The sequence below is a fragment of the Aulonocara stuartgranti genome, assembly GCF_965226115.1.
Source record: "Aulonocara stuartgranti genome assembly, chromosome: 18".
Classification (NCBI taxonomy): Eukaryota; Metazoa; Chordata; class Actinopteri; order Cichliformes; family Cichlidae; genus Aulonocara; species Aulonocara stuartgranti.
Genome location: NC_138954.1, coordinates 27,342,575 through 27,364,808, shown reverse-complemented (window position 1 = coordinate 27,364,808; position 22,234 = coordinate 27,342,575). Strand labels below are relative to the sequence as shown.

Below are 22,234 nucleotides of genomic sequence, written 5' to 3'. Positions count from 1 at the left end.
TGTCATTCTTCTCCTGGATTTCTCCGAGCGGGAGTAAAAACAGAAGGAGAACCCGAGCACTCCCCTGGATTGCGGGCTGGTGAGGAGTCCGTGTGGTTTTCTCATGAGTTAGGAAGCTGGTTCGTGTCTGTGCAGCTGTTTAGATCACACTGTGTGTTTTTTTTAACAGAAGAGAGGAAAAGTGTGCTCTCTCTGAAAGATGCAAAGATGACAAGAGGAAATCGTTTGCCGTTTTATGCTTGGTCGTAGGTATGAAATCCAGGACATCCTCGGGCGTGTGTTTGAAAGTGTTTCTGATCTCCTGAAGCGGCAGAAGATATAGAGTGGCTTTGGTGATGCTCGCCACACTTTGCCAAGTCCACGCGGTGTCTGCTCTGTGCCTGTGACAACGAACCATGGCTCTCCTAGTCGTCCCGTTGCTCCTGCAAACAGGGCTCGTTTGGGGTTCAAACTACGGTTATGTGGAGTGGTCTGACAATGACCGCGACGATAAGAGCCCACCAGTCTTCAGCACCCAAAATATCAACAGGGAGCCACCCCACCATCCGACCTATTACCCAGTACCAGCCACCGAGCGCACGGTGGTGGCGCACAAAATCGAGGAGGACCTGCCCAGGGTGGTGACCGCTTTCTTGCACACCGGGGACTCTTCGGCGCTTAGACAGGTCAACTGTTCGCGGAGGTACGAGCTGAGCAGCCTGCGAGGCGGCCTCCACGTCGCCTCCCACTATTCCCTCCACAGCATTCTGGACACTGTAGCGCACGCCACAAACTTCCTGAATATGATCCTGCAAGCCAACAGGTCCCGGGAGCAAACCCTGCGGAGGGACATCCACTGGTACCACGCGCTGGTTCAAAGCATCCTCGAAGGGGATCCTAAAATCCACAGGGCAGTGGTGACCTTGCACACGGATGCGCTGACGCCAGGGCCCCACGTTTTCCTCCAGGCGACGAGAACCGAGAATGAAGTGGTACTACAGGACCTATCCGGCTCTGCGCACCGTCACCTCAAGGGCAGGAGTCCGGAGACTGACTGGTTTAATGAGTTCAGGGACGGCAGGAGACCACACATGCACAGAAGAATCACGGAGGCATCGGGCTCCAAGACTGGCACTTATCTCCTGGACAAAAACCAAATTAAGTGGTCTGCGCCATACCTGGAGTGTGAACACGGAACGTTTGTGCCCTATTGGCTGCTCACCCTGTCTGCAGCCTTCTATGGACTTAAGAGCAACTCAGCGCCAGAGTTCAGGTGAGACTGAAAAGTGTCACTTTTTTGTCCTTAAAATGTAGAAAAATATGTTTTAATGTTCTATTACAGCTCACACATGTTAAAGTATCTATTTCTTTATATTTTATTAATAATTAAAGTTAATCAGATAATCAGCGTCAGCTATTGAAATGCTTTAACAGCATTTAATTGACAATAACCTCTGTGAGACTTCATGTAAATATGGATCCACCTACTGCTGTAATAGAAGCAGACAGTTAAAAAGAACCTTGACAGATCTATCTAGACATTTCACTCACCTGTCAAGGCACAGGCATGCAGCCCTGCTGCAGCCAGCACTCTAATGAATTCTGCAGGCTTTACGCAGTGCTCGTAAGTGAGGATATCTATAGAAGTGTGCACGCGTGCGTGTTTGTGGGTAACATTTAGGTGCATCAAAACACCTAAAGCTCTCGTATTTCAAGGCTGCGGTCCAAGAGTGTCCTGAGAAGATCAATGAAGCCATGAATAAACAATGAAATCTCTACTACAAGATGAAACCACTCAGAGGTCCAGGTGCACTTCACCCTTACATCAGTCTAAGTTGCAGTGCATAAGTCAGTGTATCACTCACACACTCAGTGTCGCTAATGTGAGATAACATGTGAGAAAAAAATACAATTAAAGATGATAAATATCTTTTAAGAGAGGAAAAAAAGAACGTTTACAACAAGGGTAAGCTTGGGGTAAATACACACACATCCAACTCTTACTCTTACTTACTTACTTAGTTTTGTACTAACTCTAGCTTTGCATTTTTATTTTGGACTCTAGCTTTCCATGATTCACAGTTCAAAATAATCCTTATTTATCCTGTTCTGGGCTTTGGTGAAGCCCTTTAGTTCATCTGCTTCCTTTCTTCTGATAGGTTTTCCCTCATGAACAGAAGGTTTGAAAACCAGGTGGATGGTTGCTGTAACTTAGCAAGATCTTTGTCCCTGAGATGCCCGTGTTAAGGACATCGTCTTGGACTGATGTCATTCAAGGTGAAGAGTAGGGAGAAAAACTCCCCAAAAAGGTGTTCAGTCGACCTGAAGCCTGAGCTTTTGGCTCACAGGCATTGGTGTTATATCCGCTGACATCATCACATGAAACTTCTGCCATCTTCAATATAAAGATCCACAAGTGTATATGCACAGACACAGATTCACCTACACATGTAAAATACCCCTACACTGTCACTACATAATAAGCAAGACTAATTAAATTGGAATGACACTGTGATGCACAGTGCTCGTGGTTTATAGGCAGCAGTGTTGTGTTTGTGATTCGGCCCTCACCCTGGCATGCATCCACCCCGGTGATGTGTCCCTGAGCAAAATGCTGCATCACTACCTGCTCCAGGGACAGTGTTACGATGTGATGAGGGCTTCTTCTGGCTTTTTAGAGAATTGTACAGCTATCATCTCTGTGCAGGATCTGAAGATGGCTGATTCTTATTACACAATGAATTTCTATCAGCATCAACATGGTCCACACTTTCAGATTACCTCAAATTTCCAGAGATGTTTGTTAGAGCTGCTTGAAAGTTAAGCATCTGTCTTATAGGGTAGCTTCAGCTTGCTGTAATGACTCAGTCTGCCTGCGTTGGATTGTTCATCTCCAAAAAAGGATTCGAGTCATGTCCGGGATATTGCCCGTTTTAAACCATCAACTTGTCATGATGAGGATGTTTAACTAGTTGAGAAAGATGGGAGATGTGCTTGTGTCAGTGGCCTAAGGCGTCTGGAAAATGTTAAGTGTGATTAAATCAGTTCAGTGAATGAATTCATAATTAAATCAATTGCCTATTCCAGCCCAGCCAAGAGGGTTTTGAGTGAGTTTAAATGATTGTGACATTTTACAAGTCACTGTGATTTGTGACATTTAGAAGAAGGCAAGTCAGATACTGAATCCCATTTGTGATGTTTCATATGAATATAGAGGGGATGCTGGATTATAGAGAAACTCTGTAATGAAGAGATGGAAACTATGAGGTATGCACTGTTAGGGGGGGTTGATGTAAAGGTAAGGATTAAAATTAGTCAAGACCTCAGAAATAGCGATTTTGAAAAAGTCAAAACTCAGGGTCCACTTAGTATTTTTACCCCCAGAGCTTTCCAGTTTCCAAGATCAAGAAATAACTGCCGTACTTTTAGTAATATAGTTTGGCATTTGTCAAAATTGACTGTGGAGTCAGCAAAGGGAGCCAAGGGAAATGTCAAGTTAAGAGGGAAAATAATAAAGTGGATGTTTAAAACCTGAGTGTGTATCTCAGAGAAATACAGTCTGTAACTGAGGATAAATATTGGCTGCAAGTACACAACCAGATTCATGATGTTTTTCTCCTCCCTCTATGTTCTGTAATGCGAGTTGTGCTATGCTGTTTCTTCGACTCATCTCACTCCTGCGATGGCATTTCTAAAAATAGAAAGTTTGTTGGCTCTGGACAGAAATGCATAAAGTAGTGGAGATGATAAGCCAGAGCCTCCATGTCTTCTACTTTCTGTGTCAAAGAAACCTTGTTGCTCTTTCTTATTATTATTATTTGAGTCTGATGTAAATTTGTGAGGTAATGAGGGGAGGAGAGAGGCTCTTTCCAATGATTTTTGTCTGTCTTTCAGACTAAGCTCCAGCTCTGCCTTTCACATGGAAGAAGCAAAAGTTTGACATGTGTAAATGAAAACCAGAATAAAATAATTCAATCCCGACAAGAATCCAGCAGCCTCACCTCCAGCACTTTTATATAGGATGGTAAAAAAGATATTGTGTCATTATAAGGAAATGCTATAAGATACTATACCTCTGGAAGCATTTCATGTTCTTCTTTCTTTTATAGAAACCATAACCGAAGTTGTTTCGCTTCAGAAAAGAGCGGCACTGAATTGTAGCTCACATAGATATAAATGATCATGTGCAAATCTGTCAGAAAAACAAAAATAAAGACTTTCTCTCAGTTTTCACTTTCGCTATTTGTCATCAACACAACAGCACAGATAATGTCATTGCATAACCACCGTCTCTAGTTTGTAGTACTGTGCAAAAGTCTTGTGACGCCTTTCCTTTGTTTATATTTTGCTTCCAATGAGCCAGATGTTCTTGTAATTTTCTAAAGTGGCCTTGAGCGTAGCTCTTCGTGCTTTTGAAGGTCTTTTTGTTTTTCTCTGGACATTAGCTTCTTTTTCAGCCCTCGTACCTGACCACTTTTTCAAGCAAAAATTAATTCAAGCATAGAAAAGGCACCTAACTCAAGGAATGAACCACACACAGCAGACAACTTAGCAAAGCACCTATTTTAAATTTTGTCTTTAGGCACTTTCTTACCCGTAGCCTGTTGCAACACTGTCACGATCCTGGGTCTTTTAACTCGGTGCTTTGAGTTTCAGTGTATTTTGACGGTTTATGGTTTATGTTTAAGTTCATTTAGTTATCTTAAGCTCTTTCTGTTTTGCCTTGGTTGCCCTGTTATAGTTCAGTGTTTATCAGATTCCCCTCGTGTCTTTGCCCCTTGTGTTTATGTCTCACTCACCCTGTGTTTCATGTCTACATCCCATTATGTTTCCTGTTTTATTTTGAAAGTCATGTGTTCCATGTTCAGTGTGTTTAGTTTTGCTTCCCCTGTGGCGTCATGTTCATTTGTATAAGCTGTGTTCCCCTGTGTTTCGTGTTCTGCTGTCATGTTTCATTGTCAGGTCGTCTGTTGTTTCACGCCATGCTTCCAGGTTTCATGTATTCATGTTCATGTCAGGGTTTTTCATGTTCTATTTCAGTTTACTCAGTTTAGGTTAATGTTTAGTTTTGCATCAGTTTGCCTTGCCCTTCGTTTGTACCTTTTCATCAGCCTTATTAAACAGCTCACCTTTTGTTAAATCAAGTTACGTTCCATGTTCCAGACATGTTGTGTCTGCGTTTGGGTCCACTATTCACACTCCACACAGTCTGCTTCCACTGACTATGACAAACACATACATTTTCCAGCTTCTTTACCTGAATCTACAGAAAATAGCAAAGATAACACATTTTGATGGACATAAAATCATACCTTTGGCACCAAAACGATGATTCCTGCAGCACTAATAGCTGGAAAATTGGCATATCTCCACATTGTGTGCGGTGTGTTTTTAAAAAAATTGAGGAAACCAGACAAGTGGAGGAGAAAAGAAGATGTGGCAGGCCTAAAAAACTGTCTACAGCAGACAGAATCTGCAAGTCATCTCCACAAGAAACAGGAAAAAGTCCGTCAAAGACCTGACACAGGACCTGAGAGCAGCTTATCCATCTATTGCTCACCTAAGCCTAATCTGAAATAATTTCATTGGAAGGGTCGCTGTGAAGCTGGATTTATGAAATCAGAATTTAAGCAGTATAGAGCAGCACTTTGTAAATAGCTTGGAAGTGACTGATGGTTATCATGAAGCCTTAATGGGTGGCTAAATGGTTTTGATGGATTGCTAGTGAGAGGAGGAAGAATAAATCATCCCAGAGAAATAAAGGACCATCTGTGCTGTGTAAATGTAAAGAATCACTCTTTTAGTGGTACTCAGGCCGAGGCGTACATTTGTCTTCACAATCATTTGTTATGTTGTAGCAGAAATGATCAAATTGTACCCCCATGCAGTGCTTGTCCTGATGTTTCTCTCACTCTAAGAAATTTGTGCCTCATGTTAACACAGATCCAAGCTCTTTCACATCTCTCAGTTTTTACTTCTGCTTTCCACCAAGCCTTGACCTGCGTAAAGGACTCGAGTGCACACAAACACATACAGGCGTAAACACATTTGCTTCTTTTTCTTTCTTGTATACTCGAGTAGAGGTGGTAGCCAAAGCCTCTCTCTGCGGTTGTTTGTTCCACTTCCCACCAGGCAGATGGGGGAGGGAGGTAACAGGTGTCAGGCACCACTTCACCACAAAGGAGTGGAGGAATTGACAGCGAGGTTTAATAAAAGGTTTAATAAAAGAAAACCAGGCATTATTTATAAGTGTGCATGATAAAAGGGAGATAGAGAGTCATAAACAAAGATATCTATTCACTGTGGGCTACACTGACTTAGCTGAAGTCTCGGGCTGTGCTGTATTTCAGTCACATCCCTCACCAGTTTATTTAACCTTCTTCACTCCACAGTCTGAATCTGTAGTGGCTCACTGCTGCACAGGCCAGCAGTCTCCGTGTATTGAACTTGTTCGGGTCTCAGGCGCAGCAAGAAAACAAGAGTATTTCTCACCTTTGGTGTGAAAATCCTCAGAATCTGATAGTGAACACGGCCGGGAGCAGAGAACACACCCCACATAAATACTGCCTTTAAAAACTTTACACTGGCATTTGCACAGGGAAGCATGGGATCAGATTGTAGTTTACTTTTATTCATAACATACCAGCCTGCTTCCTCAAAGCTCACTACAGCACCAAATGTGCAATAATCCACCGCTGAAAGCCGTCCAACAAATGTGCTTAAAAACTATAGCACTCAGCTGTCGTGGAACTAGAAGCTGTTTATAGCAGCTTGGGTGACCTCTTATTTTTAATTTCGAGTTACCATCAGGTGAAAAATGTTCTCAAAATGAGAAAACTGCTGATATTTCCATTAGCCTAAACTACTGTGTTTAGTGTTAATGATTCTTAGTTAACTTCTTAAACATCAGTATGTTGTCATGGCAACTTTGCGATTCAGATTTATGCGCTTATTAGGCACAAACGTGCTTCAGCCGACTCATCGCATTAGTCATCGTGTTGCATTTGTTGACAGGAAAGAAAAGCCATGATCTTCTGGAACAAAAGTTGTTTGTCTTTGACTTGTCTGCGGCTCAACAAGCAGAAAATAAAGCGACAGGATACAGTATTTGTAGTGAGCCGAGCTGATGAGGCACATGATGAGGCCCATCAGTCAAGGTGAAATGGCCTGACAACCAGATTCTAGCTAAACTGCAGCGAGGCAGTCAGCATCCTGCACAGGATTCCCAGCAACCCAAAAGGTCCACACAAATCTGTGAAAGTGTTCAACGCACAACAAGAACAAAGAAACCGAATTCAGAAAATATGAAAGCTAGCGTTCTCAAATTGGAGGCAACAGGCAATGCAGTCTTGACACTAAAAGCGTTACTTTTTAATTTCTCAGTGTCTGGAAGGAAAAGTGGCACATTATGAATCTGACCCTGCTTCTTTTTCCTTACCTCTGTCTCTCTCTTCTTTTTCATTACTTACCTCCATCACTCTTAATTCTTCTCCCTTTCAATTTATTCCTATTCCTCCCGTTCGGCTACACCTCCCTTCTCCTGCTTGTTGAACCTTTAACCTCACTTCCCCCGAGCATTGCTCTTCTTTCCTGTTTTTAATTTTCTTCCCTTTCATTCTGACCTCACCTGCATCTGTGTAGTCCACGTGCCTCCTTTCTGCTTGTTTTCATCTTCCCTCCTGTTCTGTTTCACTTTTCTTCCATTCCTGCTGAACACATTTGATTCTTCAATTTCATTTGTTTCTTTTATTTACTCCTCTCAATATTTCTACCTCCCTCTTTCCCTCTTTTCTTCTGCACTCTTGTCCTGACTCTTTCCCCGCTTCCTTCTCTCTGACAGGGGCGTTGTCCGCGTGGACGTGAACCTGCAGGATGTGGACATTGACCAGTGCTCCAACAGTGGCTGGTTCGGCGGGACCCATCGCTGTAATCTTACCAGCATGGAGGTGAGTCTGCTGCTACTTCTCTTAATTTTGGAGTTACATTCACCTATTTGTTAATCTATTTGTTTTTCTAAGTACTTGCATTGAATTTGAATGCAACAGTTGAGTTATTTATTTATTTATAACTCAACTGTTCCATTTAATAATAGACCTGAATGAGCTGTTTCACAGAGCCTTCGCTGCCTTTCCTCTCATCGCAGGTTGCCTTTGATCATGTGTCCTCAGTATGAGCATCAGATAACTGACCAAAACCCGAAGAGTAATGTTCTCCATTCACTCAGCCACAGTTCCTGTAAATGTGTGAAACTGTCTGTGAGGAGTGGTACAGAATGGATGTTTTATGCCGCTCTGTGCTGGCCCTCCTTTGAAACTTCTCTCGGACACGAGAAATATGAACAAGGCAACATGCATACTATATTTCTATTTATATGTTTTAAAAAAGGTTTTTAACTGCAGTTTAATACCTCTCCATAAGTATAAGTACTGACATCATTCGATTATTCACCATGAGGCGCAAACAAACTACATCAGAGTGATGCAGAGGAAGGTTTGCACCACCCAAAAGATGCAGATAAGGCTGAAGGGAATGATACTTGGCCGTCGTACAGCAATAAGTAAAAGGCTGATTTTACACACTACCATGTTCCTAATTGAGCCCAAACATTTTGAGTACAGCACTTGCAAAAACACTGTCTTTGATGCACATCCCTTTTCATCTTTCTGCAGTAACAGGCTGATGGGGTATTGTTGTCACCCTGTCAGCTGGGTGGATAGTTGGCAGGCGGCAATATGGACACCCAAGTTGTCAGTGTAAGAACTTGACAACAAAGGGATGCTGGACTTTCACACTGTCACCACAGGTGCATCTGCTAAAAATCCCAGACAAGTCCAAATCTGAGTGACCTCAGCATCAAGGTCATGGGTCAGAGGTCATGTTTTCTTAAAACCTTGACTGGGATAACTTGACAAGGAAGTCATCTAGGATTTTGAAATTGATACCATAGGTGTATCTACTAGGACAGCGGTCCCCAACCTTTTTTGCGCCACGGACCGGTTTATGCCCGACAATATTTTCACAGACTGGCCTTTAAGGTCTGTGAAATACAAATACAACAAATACAACAAAATAAAACTAGTACCGAAAAAAACAAGATTTATTCATAACACACGTGAAAAGACCCAGGAAAACCGAGTTAATGATAAAAACGATAACAAAATAACGCTGAAAACCGATAAAAACCATACATTTCACACCGGAGCCTCAACTCTCGCGGCCCGGTACCAAACGACTCACGGACCGGTACCGGTCCGAGGCCCAGGGGTTGGGGACCGCTGTACTAGGAGGCTGAGGGATAAACAAACAAACAAAAATGAACGTCATGGTAGAGGCAAGATAAGGGATAAGTGGAACAAAACTGATTATTTTACAAAGTAGCTTGTCGCCTACTGACTTAAGAGTTCTGTAGGACTGTCTGCGATGTGTGCGCCTTCTCCACACTAAAGCATTCTCATCTGTGTGACCGGTGTGACAGAACCGGCGGCAGACATTCATCACATTTGTCTCTTTCTGAAGCGTCAGAAAGACAGAGAACGATGAGGTAGTTTTGTATTTGTGTCTGTCTGAGCATCCGGGTGCGGCGTGCGCGTGAGCGGCCTGCCTCTGTAATTGCCATCTCGCTTGTGTCAGTGCCAACGTGTGATGTTTTGCAGGGAGCCTGTCTGACTCCAACATGGGAGAGTGACTGCTCGGGCGTGCATGGCATGTTGCTGCCCATATGATGTATAATAAATGCAGTGTAATGGATTGCAGCAAGATGAGATGAATTATTGACCATGCTCTTTGTTTGCGTGCGCTTCTCTCCCAACTCATCACCAGTCTGTCATGGAGCATTAGAGCGGGTAGGTGGGGGGGATATACAGATGAGACAGATCTCTATGTTTGCATTCTTCTAATATTTTATATATTTTATATATGTTTTGTGGCTGTGACTTTAGGTTTGGCAGCCTTTTAATTGCCAAGGATAACAAGGCTAAGCTGTCCGAGTCTGATCACTGTCATCAAAATGCTTTGAATTACGCTAGGTGTGTGCCCTGTTTATATGTGCACATGTGGCTTTGGTTTGTGTTAAAATAAGTCACAGTGCCATTGCACACTTGTAAACTTTTACTTTTTTGCTCAGAACATTTTCTTTCAAAATGCTGTCACTACAGTTGGACTTAAAACGTCATGGAGGGACAGTTTGAGACGGCCATCGAAGAGCTCACAGCTTCTATGATTAATTTCCTTCACACACTATATTTTTGGCCGAGCGGCAGCCAGTGATTCAGTGCCATCTTGAATCCGCAGTGCTGTTTTTCTCTTGTTGTTTGAAATGTAATGAGGAGCTTAGAGAGCAGAAATTAAGACACTGGCAAACAGCACAGAGTTAAAACTTTATATTGCAAATGTTTTCATAGAGAGAGCAAATATTGACCAAGAAACAATATCATCCATCTTGTCCACGGATGATTTCATAGAGTAATGAAATCCACAATTGGAACAGACTTTTCTTACAGCATTTATTTAGACACGCTACAGCTGATTGCTCTCTGAGAACTTTAAAAAGGAGGGCAGTGTGGAGCCAATGAGTCTAGCATAAATTACACTATATTGTCACAAGTATTCACTCACCCATCCAAACCACTGAATTCATGCATTCGATCACTTCCATGGCCACAGGTGTATAAAATCCAGCACCTAGACATGCAGACTGCTTCTACAAACATTTGTGAAAGAATGGGTCGCTCTCAGGAGCTCAGTGAATTCCAGCTTGGTACAGTGATAGGACGCAACCTGTGCACCAAGTCCAGTCGTGAAATATCCTCACTACTAAATATTCCACAGTCAACTGTTAGTGTTGGTATAACAAAGTAAAGCTGATTGGAAACAACAGCAACTCAGCTGCGAAGTGGCAGCCCATGGAAAAATCACAGAGCGGTGGCTAGGAATGCTAACACACATAGAGGTTGCCAACTTTCTGCAGAGTCAATCGTGACAGACCTCCAGACTTCACGCGGCCTTCAGTTTAGCTCAAAAACAGTGTGTAGAGAGCTTCATGGAATAGGTTTCCATGGCCAAGCAGCCACATCCAAGTTTTACATCATCAAGCACAATGCAAATGTTGGATGCAGTGATGTAAAGCACTCTACCACTGGACCCTAGAGCAGTGGTTATGCTTCTCTGGCAATCTGATGGACAAGTGCAGTGTGGCGGTTGCCAGGAGAAAGGTACGGTCTGACTGCGTTGTGCCAAGTATAAAGCTTGGTGGAGTGGGGCTTATGGTGTGGGGTTGATTTTTAGGAGCTGGGCTCACCCCTTAGTTCTAGTCAAAGGAACTCTTAATGCTTCAAACTAAGACATTTTTGGACAATTTCATGTTCCCAGCTTTGTGGGAACAGTTTGGGAATGGCCCCTTCCTCTTCCAACATGGCTGCGCACATTGCAAGGTCCATAAAGACATGGATGTCTAGAAGATCATGACTGGCCTGCACAGAGTCCTGATCATTGTCTGACCTCAAATGTACGTCTGGAAGAATAGTCAAACATTTCCATAAACACACTCCTAAACCTCGTGCCTTCCCAGAACACTTTCAGGTGTTATAGCCACACACGCTATAGATTAAGAATCGGATGTCACTCATATGCGTGTGAAGGCAGGCATGGGAATACTTTTGGCAATATAGTGTATCTGGTACAACAAATCTTGACTCTTGCACACTTTTATCTGCATATTCAGAGAGAAACTAATATTTAATCTGCACGCTATAAGCTTAGCATTTTAGCATGCCTCTATAGCATTTTGTAGATATTTCTTAATGTATCTTTGATGTAGAAATGCTCAGTGGCATTTTGATTTCCCCTGAAGGTGTTCGATGCACAGACTGTCAGATAAATAAAGATAGCTGAGGATAAATAAAGAGACGTGAGAACCATGTGAAACTGTGATATAGAGCTGTCATGGTAGCAAAGGAAAGGGACTCTGCAGTAAATATAACCCAACGGCACGCTGTTAGCTGGTCTTTAAACGCTACTGAGCACTTAGGGAATATAAGTTGCTTGTCTTTGACTTAACACTCTGCGAGGCAGCACATGACTACAAACAGTGCATTTGTGTCTATTTCATAGCAATTTCTTACGGTTTTCAATTTCCAACGCGACATGTCCAGTTTCTTGTTTCACTCTCACCCCTGCCCTTTTCTTTCTTTCTCAGTGTCTCGTTCATTTCATTTCTTCATTTCATTCTTTTCTCCTGCCTGATGTAATTAATTGCTTATTGCCGAGCACAATTCAGCCAGCCCATTACTCCTATTTGGGTGTAGTTCTTTGGGGACTTTACCTCAATTTTCTTGCTCAAATCAAAGCCCGAAAAGAGTGCAGGCTTAAGCCTTAACAAAAATGATCTGGCTGCTAATATAGTGTCTGAGCAGCTATACCACAATCACAATAAGGACCAAGCAAGGGGAAAGTGCTTCTTTGTCCCAGTGTCCCTATTAAACAACAGTTCATTTCTAAATCCTGCTAAATACATTTTTGTGGGAAATGGGCTGTGGAAAGTTGATGTGAGGCTCATTGCTTTCCCCCATCCAGTACAAACATACCCCGAGGCTTTGTCTCACAGTGAAACCATAATAATGAAACAGTCTCTTGTAATGTGATGGAGCATCGTGTCTCCTCCAGAATGTTTGGAAAGTAATAGCACAACACCCACTTTCTCACTGTTGCTGTGATGTAATGGTTCAGTCAGTTTGTAGAGGATCAACTTTTATGTTAACACTGCAGCTTTTCCTCCTCTCTTTGTTTTGCATACTGGAGAAAAAGCCTTTTCAGTGGAATGCCTTTTTCTTGTTTAGAGGCAGTTTTGCAAAACAGGTTTGGGCAGGTTTATTTTCTGTAATTTATCCAAATGGTATATCTAATAAACTGAGCTTGATTGCTTTTTTATGAACTCTATCGCCAAATTGCAATTCTGAGAACCATTTTGGCACTTTTTAAGTTTTTTTCCCCTTTTTGCTTGCCGTAGTACTACTGTATCTTCCAACAATAGAATTAACTTTGAGTAGCCCCTAGAATTAGGGGGTGGTTATCAGTTTGATTATCTGACCTTTGCTACTGCAGCTTTGAACTTCATCTGAGTTGCAAATTGTAAAATGTTATGTCATGATGCATCATTTGGACTGTAATTATCACCAGCCAAGCTGTAAAAAGTATTCATGTTAGCCTACGAGTTGCAATTGGTGCAGTGGTAAACTGTGTCACCTCACTGCAAGAAGGTTCCTGGTTTGAACCCCACTTTTTCTGTGTGGAGATCTTTTATGTTACATATAAAATATAAAAACTAACACGTGATTAATTGGCGATTCTAAATTTGCTTGTGGATATGAGGTAGATAAAATGCTTTAAATGATTAATTATTAAAGTGTGCTAGTTGAATATACAGTTTTAAAAAAAGAGTGCCCCAGTCACCGAGGCCTAAAGACCAGTAATGGCAGGTCGCTCAGCAAAAATGTATATTTCGTGTGTGGTTGCTGGAAGCTGCTGGGTGAAACTGACTGTAAAGCAGTGTATGGTGTTGCACTAAAAACCTTCCTGTTCCGTGTTACCTGTTCAAAAATTTCAGTTGGAGTGAAAAACTCTATATGACTAAAATTTTAATCATATACAGTTTTATATTATTTCCACTACTAAAAACCTGCCTTAAAAGACAGACATATTTATGTTAATTTATCATCTTATTCTTCTGATGTTCATTAGATAGCTGCATATAGTTAAATAGCAAAAATGACTGTTAATAAACATCAAATTTATAATAAAAACATATTTATTCTTCTTCTTTGCAAGCTGCATACTCAATGTATAAGACAAAGTAATCAATTGCAGGCACTATTAGCACCGTTTAAGGAAGGCTTATTAACTGCTTAATTACATGATAAATATATATGTATATAGGTACAGTTATCCTAAATTGTCCCTGCACTAAAACTACTTAAATAAAAAATATTTACAAGCAAGCTACACACAAGGTACATGTAATATCAACAAAATACACATGTACCGTATACGTAATGCTGGTGTTCATTTTCAGATCAGCTACTACACACAGTATATATGATTCGTAAGGATTTGAGTGTTATAATTATTTTTTTAAAAAGCAAACACAAAAGCTTTATAGGTGTTGACTATCCTGGTGCCGTTGGCCGTTTAAATTGAAAGTTTAGCCAGATTGAGGAGGAGTAAAGGAACAGATATACTTACATATGCTACGATACTTATAGTAAGAGATGCATTTAACCAGTGTATGTCTTAAAAAACAAAGTGCATGTTATAATAATTCTATTGCTGTTGTTTATAATAGCAGCATCATATTTTGTACTTTAAACGTATTTATTTTAAAGTAATTTTAAGTCATTATTATTATTATATTTCCTATAATCAAAATGTAAAAATGCCAAACAATATACTCAAAAGAAGATTGTAAGTGTACATTATCTCACCAATGAATTTTTTATCCTTATGGCAACTTTTTGCTGGCAGTCATAATTTTCTTTCCTTTATATAGTTAAGCTTTGTTCTTCCCCTCCTTCTCCTTGGTCTCTTTCCCGGTCTGCCCAGATACAGCAGCTGAGGAGGAAGGTAGGATGTGTCACCATGAACCAAATACAAGACTTCATGCATTATGGATAGTCAGTCGTAGGGGAAGCATCTTACATAAGGAGCCACTGCTTATATAATTAGATGAAGACTAGAGGATGATTAGTGTGGGTGATTTGTGACTGGATGCAGATAAGTAGGTTTATGCATTTTGTTTTGTGTGTACTATTTTTTAATCTAAGTCGATGTTAATGTGTGTGCGGGATGTTTGCATTTCTGCCTGTCGGTGTGTGCGTTTTCTCTGCCCATCCTGTGAATTGTGCCACTGGAGATAAGGCGCTTCAAAGGCAGAGCTCTACTAATGAGTGTAAACTGCTGTGACAGCCAAAGAGGGTTACCCCCTCTGTCTCTCTTCTGGCTTTCTCTCCTCAATCAGCCATGCTTCCTCCTCTCCCTTTCTTCCTCTTTTCCACACTCTCTTCTTCCGTGGCTTTTCACTTTCTCCCAAATTTCTCTATTACGCCCCACTCATCTGCCGTGTAGCCCACTCTTGTTTCCATTTTTCTTACTCTAACAGCTGTACCGCTTATCCATGTTTCCCTTTTCTTGCCAATTTCTCAGAGGAGGGCAAAAAGACAGGCTAAAAAAAAACTGCAAAAAAAACATGTGATTCTCTTGCTTTTGTTAGCCCTGCACATGAAATAACTGTATGAAGTGGCCAACTGAATTCACCATTCTTCATCCGCTGCTTTAAATGCTGTGGCAGTTGTTGAAACTTCTTCTAGTACTCACACTTACTCTCTGCAGACCCTAATTTGTGGGTTTACCTCCAGGGAGCGACATGGAAATCACCATTCTCAGCAACCTTGCTGGACAGAGGAGCACCATTATTTCTGGCTGCAGCTCAGCTACCTTTTATAATGAGGTTTGAGTCCTTCTGTTCTTAAAAAAATTAATTATCTGTACACATGTGGCCATTCTGCAATACAATCAGACCGTATAGGGTGAGAAAAAAGGGACATGAACATAAATGTTTGCTTTTGCCTCACTGTGTGGAATTTGGTGTCCTTATCAACCCCGGCACATTGCTGCGGAAGAAGAGGATTGAAGCTTCACAAGTCTTAAACTCAGTATAAATACTGTATGTAAGGAAAAGGATACCCAGCTAAATGGGAAACGGCAACAGCCTGTGCAGATGTTACCACTGAAGGATGTTCAGGTGTAAAGATTATGCAAATTTTTCTGCAATACGAAGTACTTTATTTGTCAGAAAAAGAAGACGCCTGACTGCCTTTTACCTGCTTTAACAGTAGTAGTTGAAAAAAAAGGGTGATTCTGGGAGCAGAGAAGACAAAATGTAACCTGCTCTGCTCAGTCTTTTCCTGTTTCGCAGTCCTTTTTCTGTTTTGTTCAGCCAGAGGCTCTTCATCTCTCCTCAGGGAAGTGTGAAGCTCCACAGCCTAAGTTGTGATGAAGTGTTTGAAGGCTTAGTGCATCTGTACACCATTCGGCAATCCATGCATGTGTTTACATTTATTTCATTTTGCTTTTTTCATCATCAAAGAGACCATAAGGAGTAAAATTCAAAGCTGCATTAAGGAAGTTCAAGCTAAGGTAAATAATTCCTCAATTTAATGAAGCAAGCTTTGCTGTGGAGCTAAGCTAAATTTTGCTTTATAGTAGAAAATCTTTTTCCTCCTGCAGAGCCCTGAAGGCAATGTAATAAGCATAAATTCACATTAATGGACTGAACCATATCATCACAGAGTATTGCCACTTTGGGTGATCCTATAAACATTCATGACTGTGTAAAGTTAACGGTTTCTTTCCAAATGAGCCCTCTCATACAGTAGAGACGTATCTTATTGAATTAGGTATGTTATATAGCATCGATGGCTGTGTCTGACTGACACAGTCCAGATTACCAAGTGCATGATTTGAAGAAAATATTACAGCGGGAAACAAACTTTAGAAGAAGCTTTGATGAAAAATGATCAGCAGCTTTTATTAAATTCAACTGAACTAGCTTGCTGAGACTTTTGAGATAATAATGTGGAAATACTTAAAAAAGAAACGAGGACAACATTTATTTGTTGTGGGCTCTGAATTGGAAGTTATGTTTATTAGTAACCCACTTCACATGAAAATGTAAAGCCAATCATCCATTTTTTGCTAACTGTTTATCCAGTTCACATTGGTATGGGAGTTAGTTTCTCTTCCAGCTAGAGTGCATGTTGCCACGGTATCACAGGGCTCGAAATGTTACGTATTTCGGTTGTTTAAAATAACAGATTTCAATTCAGTTTTATTTATATTACAATCACAAAACGGTTTATAGTGTAAGGCAAAGACCCTGCAATATTACAGAGAACCCCATCAATCTGATGATGAGATGGCAGGGAAGAAAAACCCTCTTCTAACAGGAAGAGAGCTCCAGCAGAAGCTGGCTCAGGGAGGGGCAGCCATCTTTAAATTAACCCCAACTTCAACTTATTAGTGGGCGAATGTAAAAAAAAAAGATTGAAAAGGAAAATAGTGATTCCACAAACAACAAACAGGACAAAATCTAAACTACAGGAGAGAATAGATGAAAGTTAATCCACTGCAGAGTTAAAAGAGGGTTGTGAAAGAGAAGTGCTTATTGCATTATGGGAAGTTCTCCAGCAGCCTGAGCCTATAGCAACATAACTAAGGGCAGATTCAAGGTCACCAATAAAAAGCTTTACAATTTAACATTTCAGTGAAAATAATATGGAGCACAGAGACAAGTATGTCATTTTACAGATGTCAGAAAGTAACAGGCATGCCAGCTCAATACAAAGTTTTAATAAGTAGCTGTTGCTGCTCTGTGCAGTTAACAGGATTTACAGTATTTGACTTCTTTAAAGCTTAACAGTAAAATTATTCTTTTCTGTAATCATGTGTCCCAAGAGACATGTTACTGATCTGAACAAAAAATCAACTTCATAAATAGAGAACATAAATGGTAAATGGCCTGTATTTATATAGCGCTTTACTAGTCCCTAAGGACCCCAAAGCGCTTTACATATCCAGTCATCCACCCATTCACACACACATTCACACACTGGATGTGTGTGTGAATGGGTGGATAACTGGATATAAAAAAATGTGATATGTAATAGGCTGTAATTCTTCAGCTTCAGCTTCCTCGTAACGCTAATGCAGTAGCTAATTATTAGTTAATAACAAACTGCTGTGTTTTTAAAGATGCCATCGATGCCAGTGTGAGTATCAGTCTTCTCTCTTTATTTTAATTTCAGTAAATGTAACAGCTGTTCAATATTCACTACAAGACGTTGTGCTCAGCTCATTTCATGTTAATTGAAGTAAATGAAGAGACTAAACATTACAAATGTGGGACCAGAAATTTTTTTAAAAAAGGAAAAGGTTTTATGAAGTTGGACTGAGAACTTAGAATCCAGTGTTTCTGGACTTTAGCACTGAATCCAGGAAGTCGTAATGAGCTGCTTTGCAGACGTCATGCGTCAGCGTTCTATAACTGGTTATTTTTTTATTTTTTCCAATTCTGTAAAACAAACAAACAAACATTTACTGTCATATTATTTTCGCTTGACAGCTATGCAAGTGGGAGGTGTGTGAGTTCAGGACCCAGGGTCTATCAATTGCAGTAGCATATGTCTTAAAGGGACAGTCAGTTGTTTTGTGAATTTATTTAATAGAAAAAAAGGAAAACTGTTTGTTTCGCCAGTTTGTGTAAGCCACCATGCCACCTTGAATACAGTGGTTGAGATGTTGTCTGTGGCTATATACGTACTACACCAAAGGCGGAGGAGACGAGAACTCGGAGACGTTTGCCTGCCGTAGAGACAATTCATGTCTGCACCCTCAGACTCAAGATATGAAGGATCATACCTATGTTTTGTCATCTGAGAAATGATCCCCTTCATCAAAGAAGATTCCCAATATTGTTGCAGTTACTTGTTATCAGCAGAGTAGACATACCACCCTCCCATCTCCCGACAGCTGGCGACAAGCCAGCTAAACAACAACAACAGCTGGTTATAAGTTAATGTTATGACAGCTAGTGTCAGCTCGAGTGTCTTAAAAATGACACTTTCCCTCTGATAAACAGTTTTAATACTTAATCACGCTGTATGAGAGTTTATTCACTAAGCGTCAGTGCACAGAGTTCAGAACCACTTTAGAGAAAGTTTCACTAACACCGTGGATACATATTGTACTGAGGTAAACAGTGACCTTTCAACCCACACTCACTACAGGGGTAAGAGTTGTTTGTCCTCCAGCAGCCACCGTAGCTAGGAATTTGCACTTGAATTGGGAAGGATGCTGACATCTAGTGGGGAAAATTTACATACTGTAACTTTGTGTTTTTTGCCTTATGATTTCGGCATACATTTTGCAGTGTATCAGTCCTATTCTGATAGATTTTAGTGGGCTTGATGTTGTTCTCCTATATTTAGAATTTTCAAGGCTTGTTTTGTAGTGTTTGAAACTTGAAATAAACTCTGTAGCAGATCTTTGTAGCTCTTTAATACCAGTTTTCCCTCCATATTATTATTACAAAATCATCTTAAATAATTTTCTTTAATCCTTAATTAGGTTGATGATGCGTGGTGTGATGTGAGTAGGGATGGTGAAGACACAAATGCTTATAGGAATAAGAAGAGGATGAGAAGGGGAGAGAGGAATTAAGAATGACAGCAGAGAGGGACAGTCGTCAGGGAGGATTCATCCTCCACAGAGAAACACCATTCACTCTCTAATCTGCTGCCCGCAGCTCGGCGGCTGCCACGGCAAAACTCAAGAGCCTGTCAAGTCGGCAACAGCAGTTGGATCTTAATTGAGTGAGGCCTCCCAGACGAGCCCATGTGGGGAGCTGGAGACCACCCACCCAGATGTCTGTGCGGGAAAACATGAGGGTTCATCTCATAAGTCTTAAAATGCCAAGCGAGACTTTCGTTCCATTCCTGATACATTTCCTAAGGCTGCTCAGAAAATCTGTGGTGACATTGTGAATTTCTTGCTCTTAATATAGATCACAGCCCTTAAATTCTGAATTTACAGACCTATCGTTTCTGTCCCTCTTAATGTTCTTTAAGTGTCACTCAGCTCAGTCCTCCCGGTGACACTCTCCACAGTCATAGCACTGTCTGTAACAGCAACAAGCCACCAATCAATAACTGGCTATATATCTCAGTTTTTGCCTCTGAAATTGGTGGAGAAATTCCAGACAGGCTTAAGTCCAAGGTCTCCTCTCCTCAGACATCCAGTATTTCAGTAGCTGGTAGTCTTGTGAAACAACAGCAGGCAGCTTCTCTGCCCAGGGGACAGAGTGATTGTAATGCTTTTAGGGTTTAATGCTTTCAGGGTATTTATAGATCTCTGAGGGACGCTGAGTGCTCTCTCTCTGTCTCTTTCTCTCTGCCTCTTTTCCTCTCTTGCCAACTCCCATCTTGGTGTCGTGTTCACAGCTTTTTATCAAATTGCACAGTGAGAAATGTGAAACAGGTACCACAGGCTGCAGTCCAAACATGGGGGGCCTGTATGTGAAAGTGACAGATAACTTATTCTCAGGTTTCAGTACTTCAGCAAGGAAAAAAACTGTATTCACCTCCATGTTGTATGTTTTGCATTTGATACCTAGTCTATCGTGTGATAACGTCGTGTGGTATTTTTCTCAGGTTGGCACTACGACTTGTGGTTTTGTTTGTTGGAAAGAGTGGCATGCACTGCACTCACCAGGTGATAGTGGGTTGTTATGAATGTAACAGTATTTTCTGAGTTTGGACATTCGTCTCACAAACATTTTTAAAGCAAAAGCAACCTTAACGTGTATTTTTGTGGTACTTAGAAGACTAAGATTTAAACATTAGTTAGTTTCCTGGAATTAAAGACGACAGATTTGCTGTTATCGAATGACAGCTGCAGGCACAGTTTCCCTTCCTAGGGCCCTGTTTTTGTCCTCATGTAAGGCCAGCATTATGCAATCAATTCTCATCTGACTTTTTTCTACCCATACCTTTGAATCACCCCTCTATGTTAACAATTTGTATGAGGATTTATAAGTTTGGGACAGGTAGAGGACATCATCTTTAGCTATCTAGCTAGCTGTTAAGTGTTGCAATATCTGCAAAAACAAGAAGAAGGCTGGATGGGAGAGATGTTACTGTACAGCTGGTGAAGACTGCCACATTAGCATTTTTTGGTAGTTACTGGGAAAAATACATTAACTGATCAAAGAAAATGCTGCTGCTCTGTTTGATTCTAGTGATTAGAGCTTGCCAAAAACTGGTTCAGAAAGTTCAATTGAATTCAGTTTTATTTATATAACACCAAATCACAACAGCAGACACTTCAAGGCACTTTGTATTATAAGATAAAGACCCTACAATAACACAGAGAAAATCCCAACAGCCAGACGACCACCTACGAGCAAGCATTTGGTGACCGTGGGAAGGAAAAACTCCCTTTTAACAGGAAGAAACCTTCAGCAGAACCAGGCTCAGGGAGGGGCGGGGCCATCTGCTGCGATGGGCTTTTGGGTGAGGGTAAGGAAACAGGACGAAAGGGAATTAGTCCCCATAGACTCATAAACGTCCAAATTCATGATAAAATCAACATGTTTACAGATTAGCACACAAAAACAAAGAATAAAAACATTGTTATTTTTCCATCCATCAATCCATTTTTCTCCGCTTATTAAATTCTGGGTCGTGGTCGGGCTGCAGCCTGTCACAGGTGTCATGGGGCGAGAGGTGGGGTATAAACTCTACACATAGAGACACTGACACTCACATTCACAGCTCTGGCTAATTTAGAATTACTGTTTAACCTAACCTGCATGTCTTTAACTGTGGGAGGAAGAGCACCTGTGGAGAGCTCACACAGGCAGAGACAGAACATGCAAACTCCACACTGAAAGGACCCTCAGACCTTCTCACTGCATCCCATCAGTTGTTGTTGTTTTTTATAATTATTATTATTATTATTATTATTATTTTGTTCCAGTAGAAAATTGCAAATAATCACATAAATCCACTAAAGTGAAAATGATGCATCACTGTAGTTGAACTACATGTCGTGTGAAAATAAAGTACTTTGCCTGTAATAGAATTTTCACAGTAAATCAGTTATACAGATTTTTCTGTTATTTTTTTGGAGCTTGCCAACATTGTGATAATCACACTGAACTCAGATGTTTGGCAGCTCGTTCAGGAATGCAAACAGATGTCATTATGTTGCACACGCATGAAAAATGAAGAACATTTGCAAGCAGGCTTGATGTACTGAATGTTAGGATGTTAGATGTGGCTAATGGTTAGCACCGTCACCTCCCAGTTAGAAGAGCCTGGGTTTGAATCTAGTCCCAGTGTCTTCGTCATTTGTCTCTGGGTACTCTTGTTTCTTCACACAGTCCAAAGACATGGATGGGGTTATGAGGCTACTTGGTAATTCTACATTGCTTGTATGTGTGAACGGTTGTCATTCTCTGTGTGTTAGACTATCAGCCTGTTCAGTGCCCTGGATGTCACCCTCACCCTGTAAACCTGTATTGGATCAGAAAAAGACGAATGGATACAGTCTTATTAGAGCGGTGGCATGAGAAGTATATTTCTTGAAAAACTAACCGAGCTCAAATATTCAAAGGGTTCTTTTTCCAAAGCCTATGTTAGCAATAGTT

The 22,234-nt window shown here is 41.0% G+C and overlaps 1 protein-coding gene across 2 annotated transcripts in view; it reads left to right on the top strand.

Moving 5' to 3' along the window:
• gpr158b (G protein-coupled receptor 158b) overlaps positions 1–22,234 on the top strand; it is an 85,484-nt gene continuing 63,250 nt past the window's right edge. Inside the window, exons 1-3 of one of the 2 annotated variants that reach the window (XM_082513377.1) lie at positions 18–79; positions 170–1,252; positions 7,820–7,925. In XM_082513377.1, coding sequence (XP_082369503.1) covers positions 396–1,252; positions 7,820–7,925 — 963 coding nt within the window. In that variant the 5' untranslated portion in view covers positions 18–79; positions 170–395. Of the gene's footprint in view, positions 1,253–7,819; positions 7,926–22,234 lie in introns of both variants that reach the window. The other variant, XM_082513376.1, reaches the window with a different exon arrangement.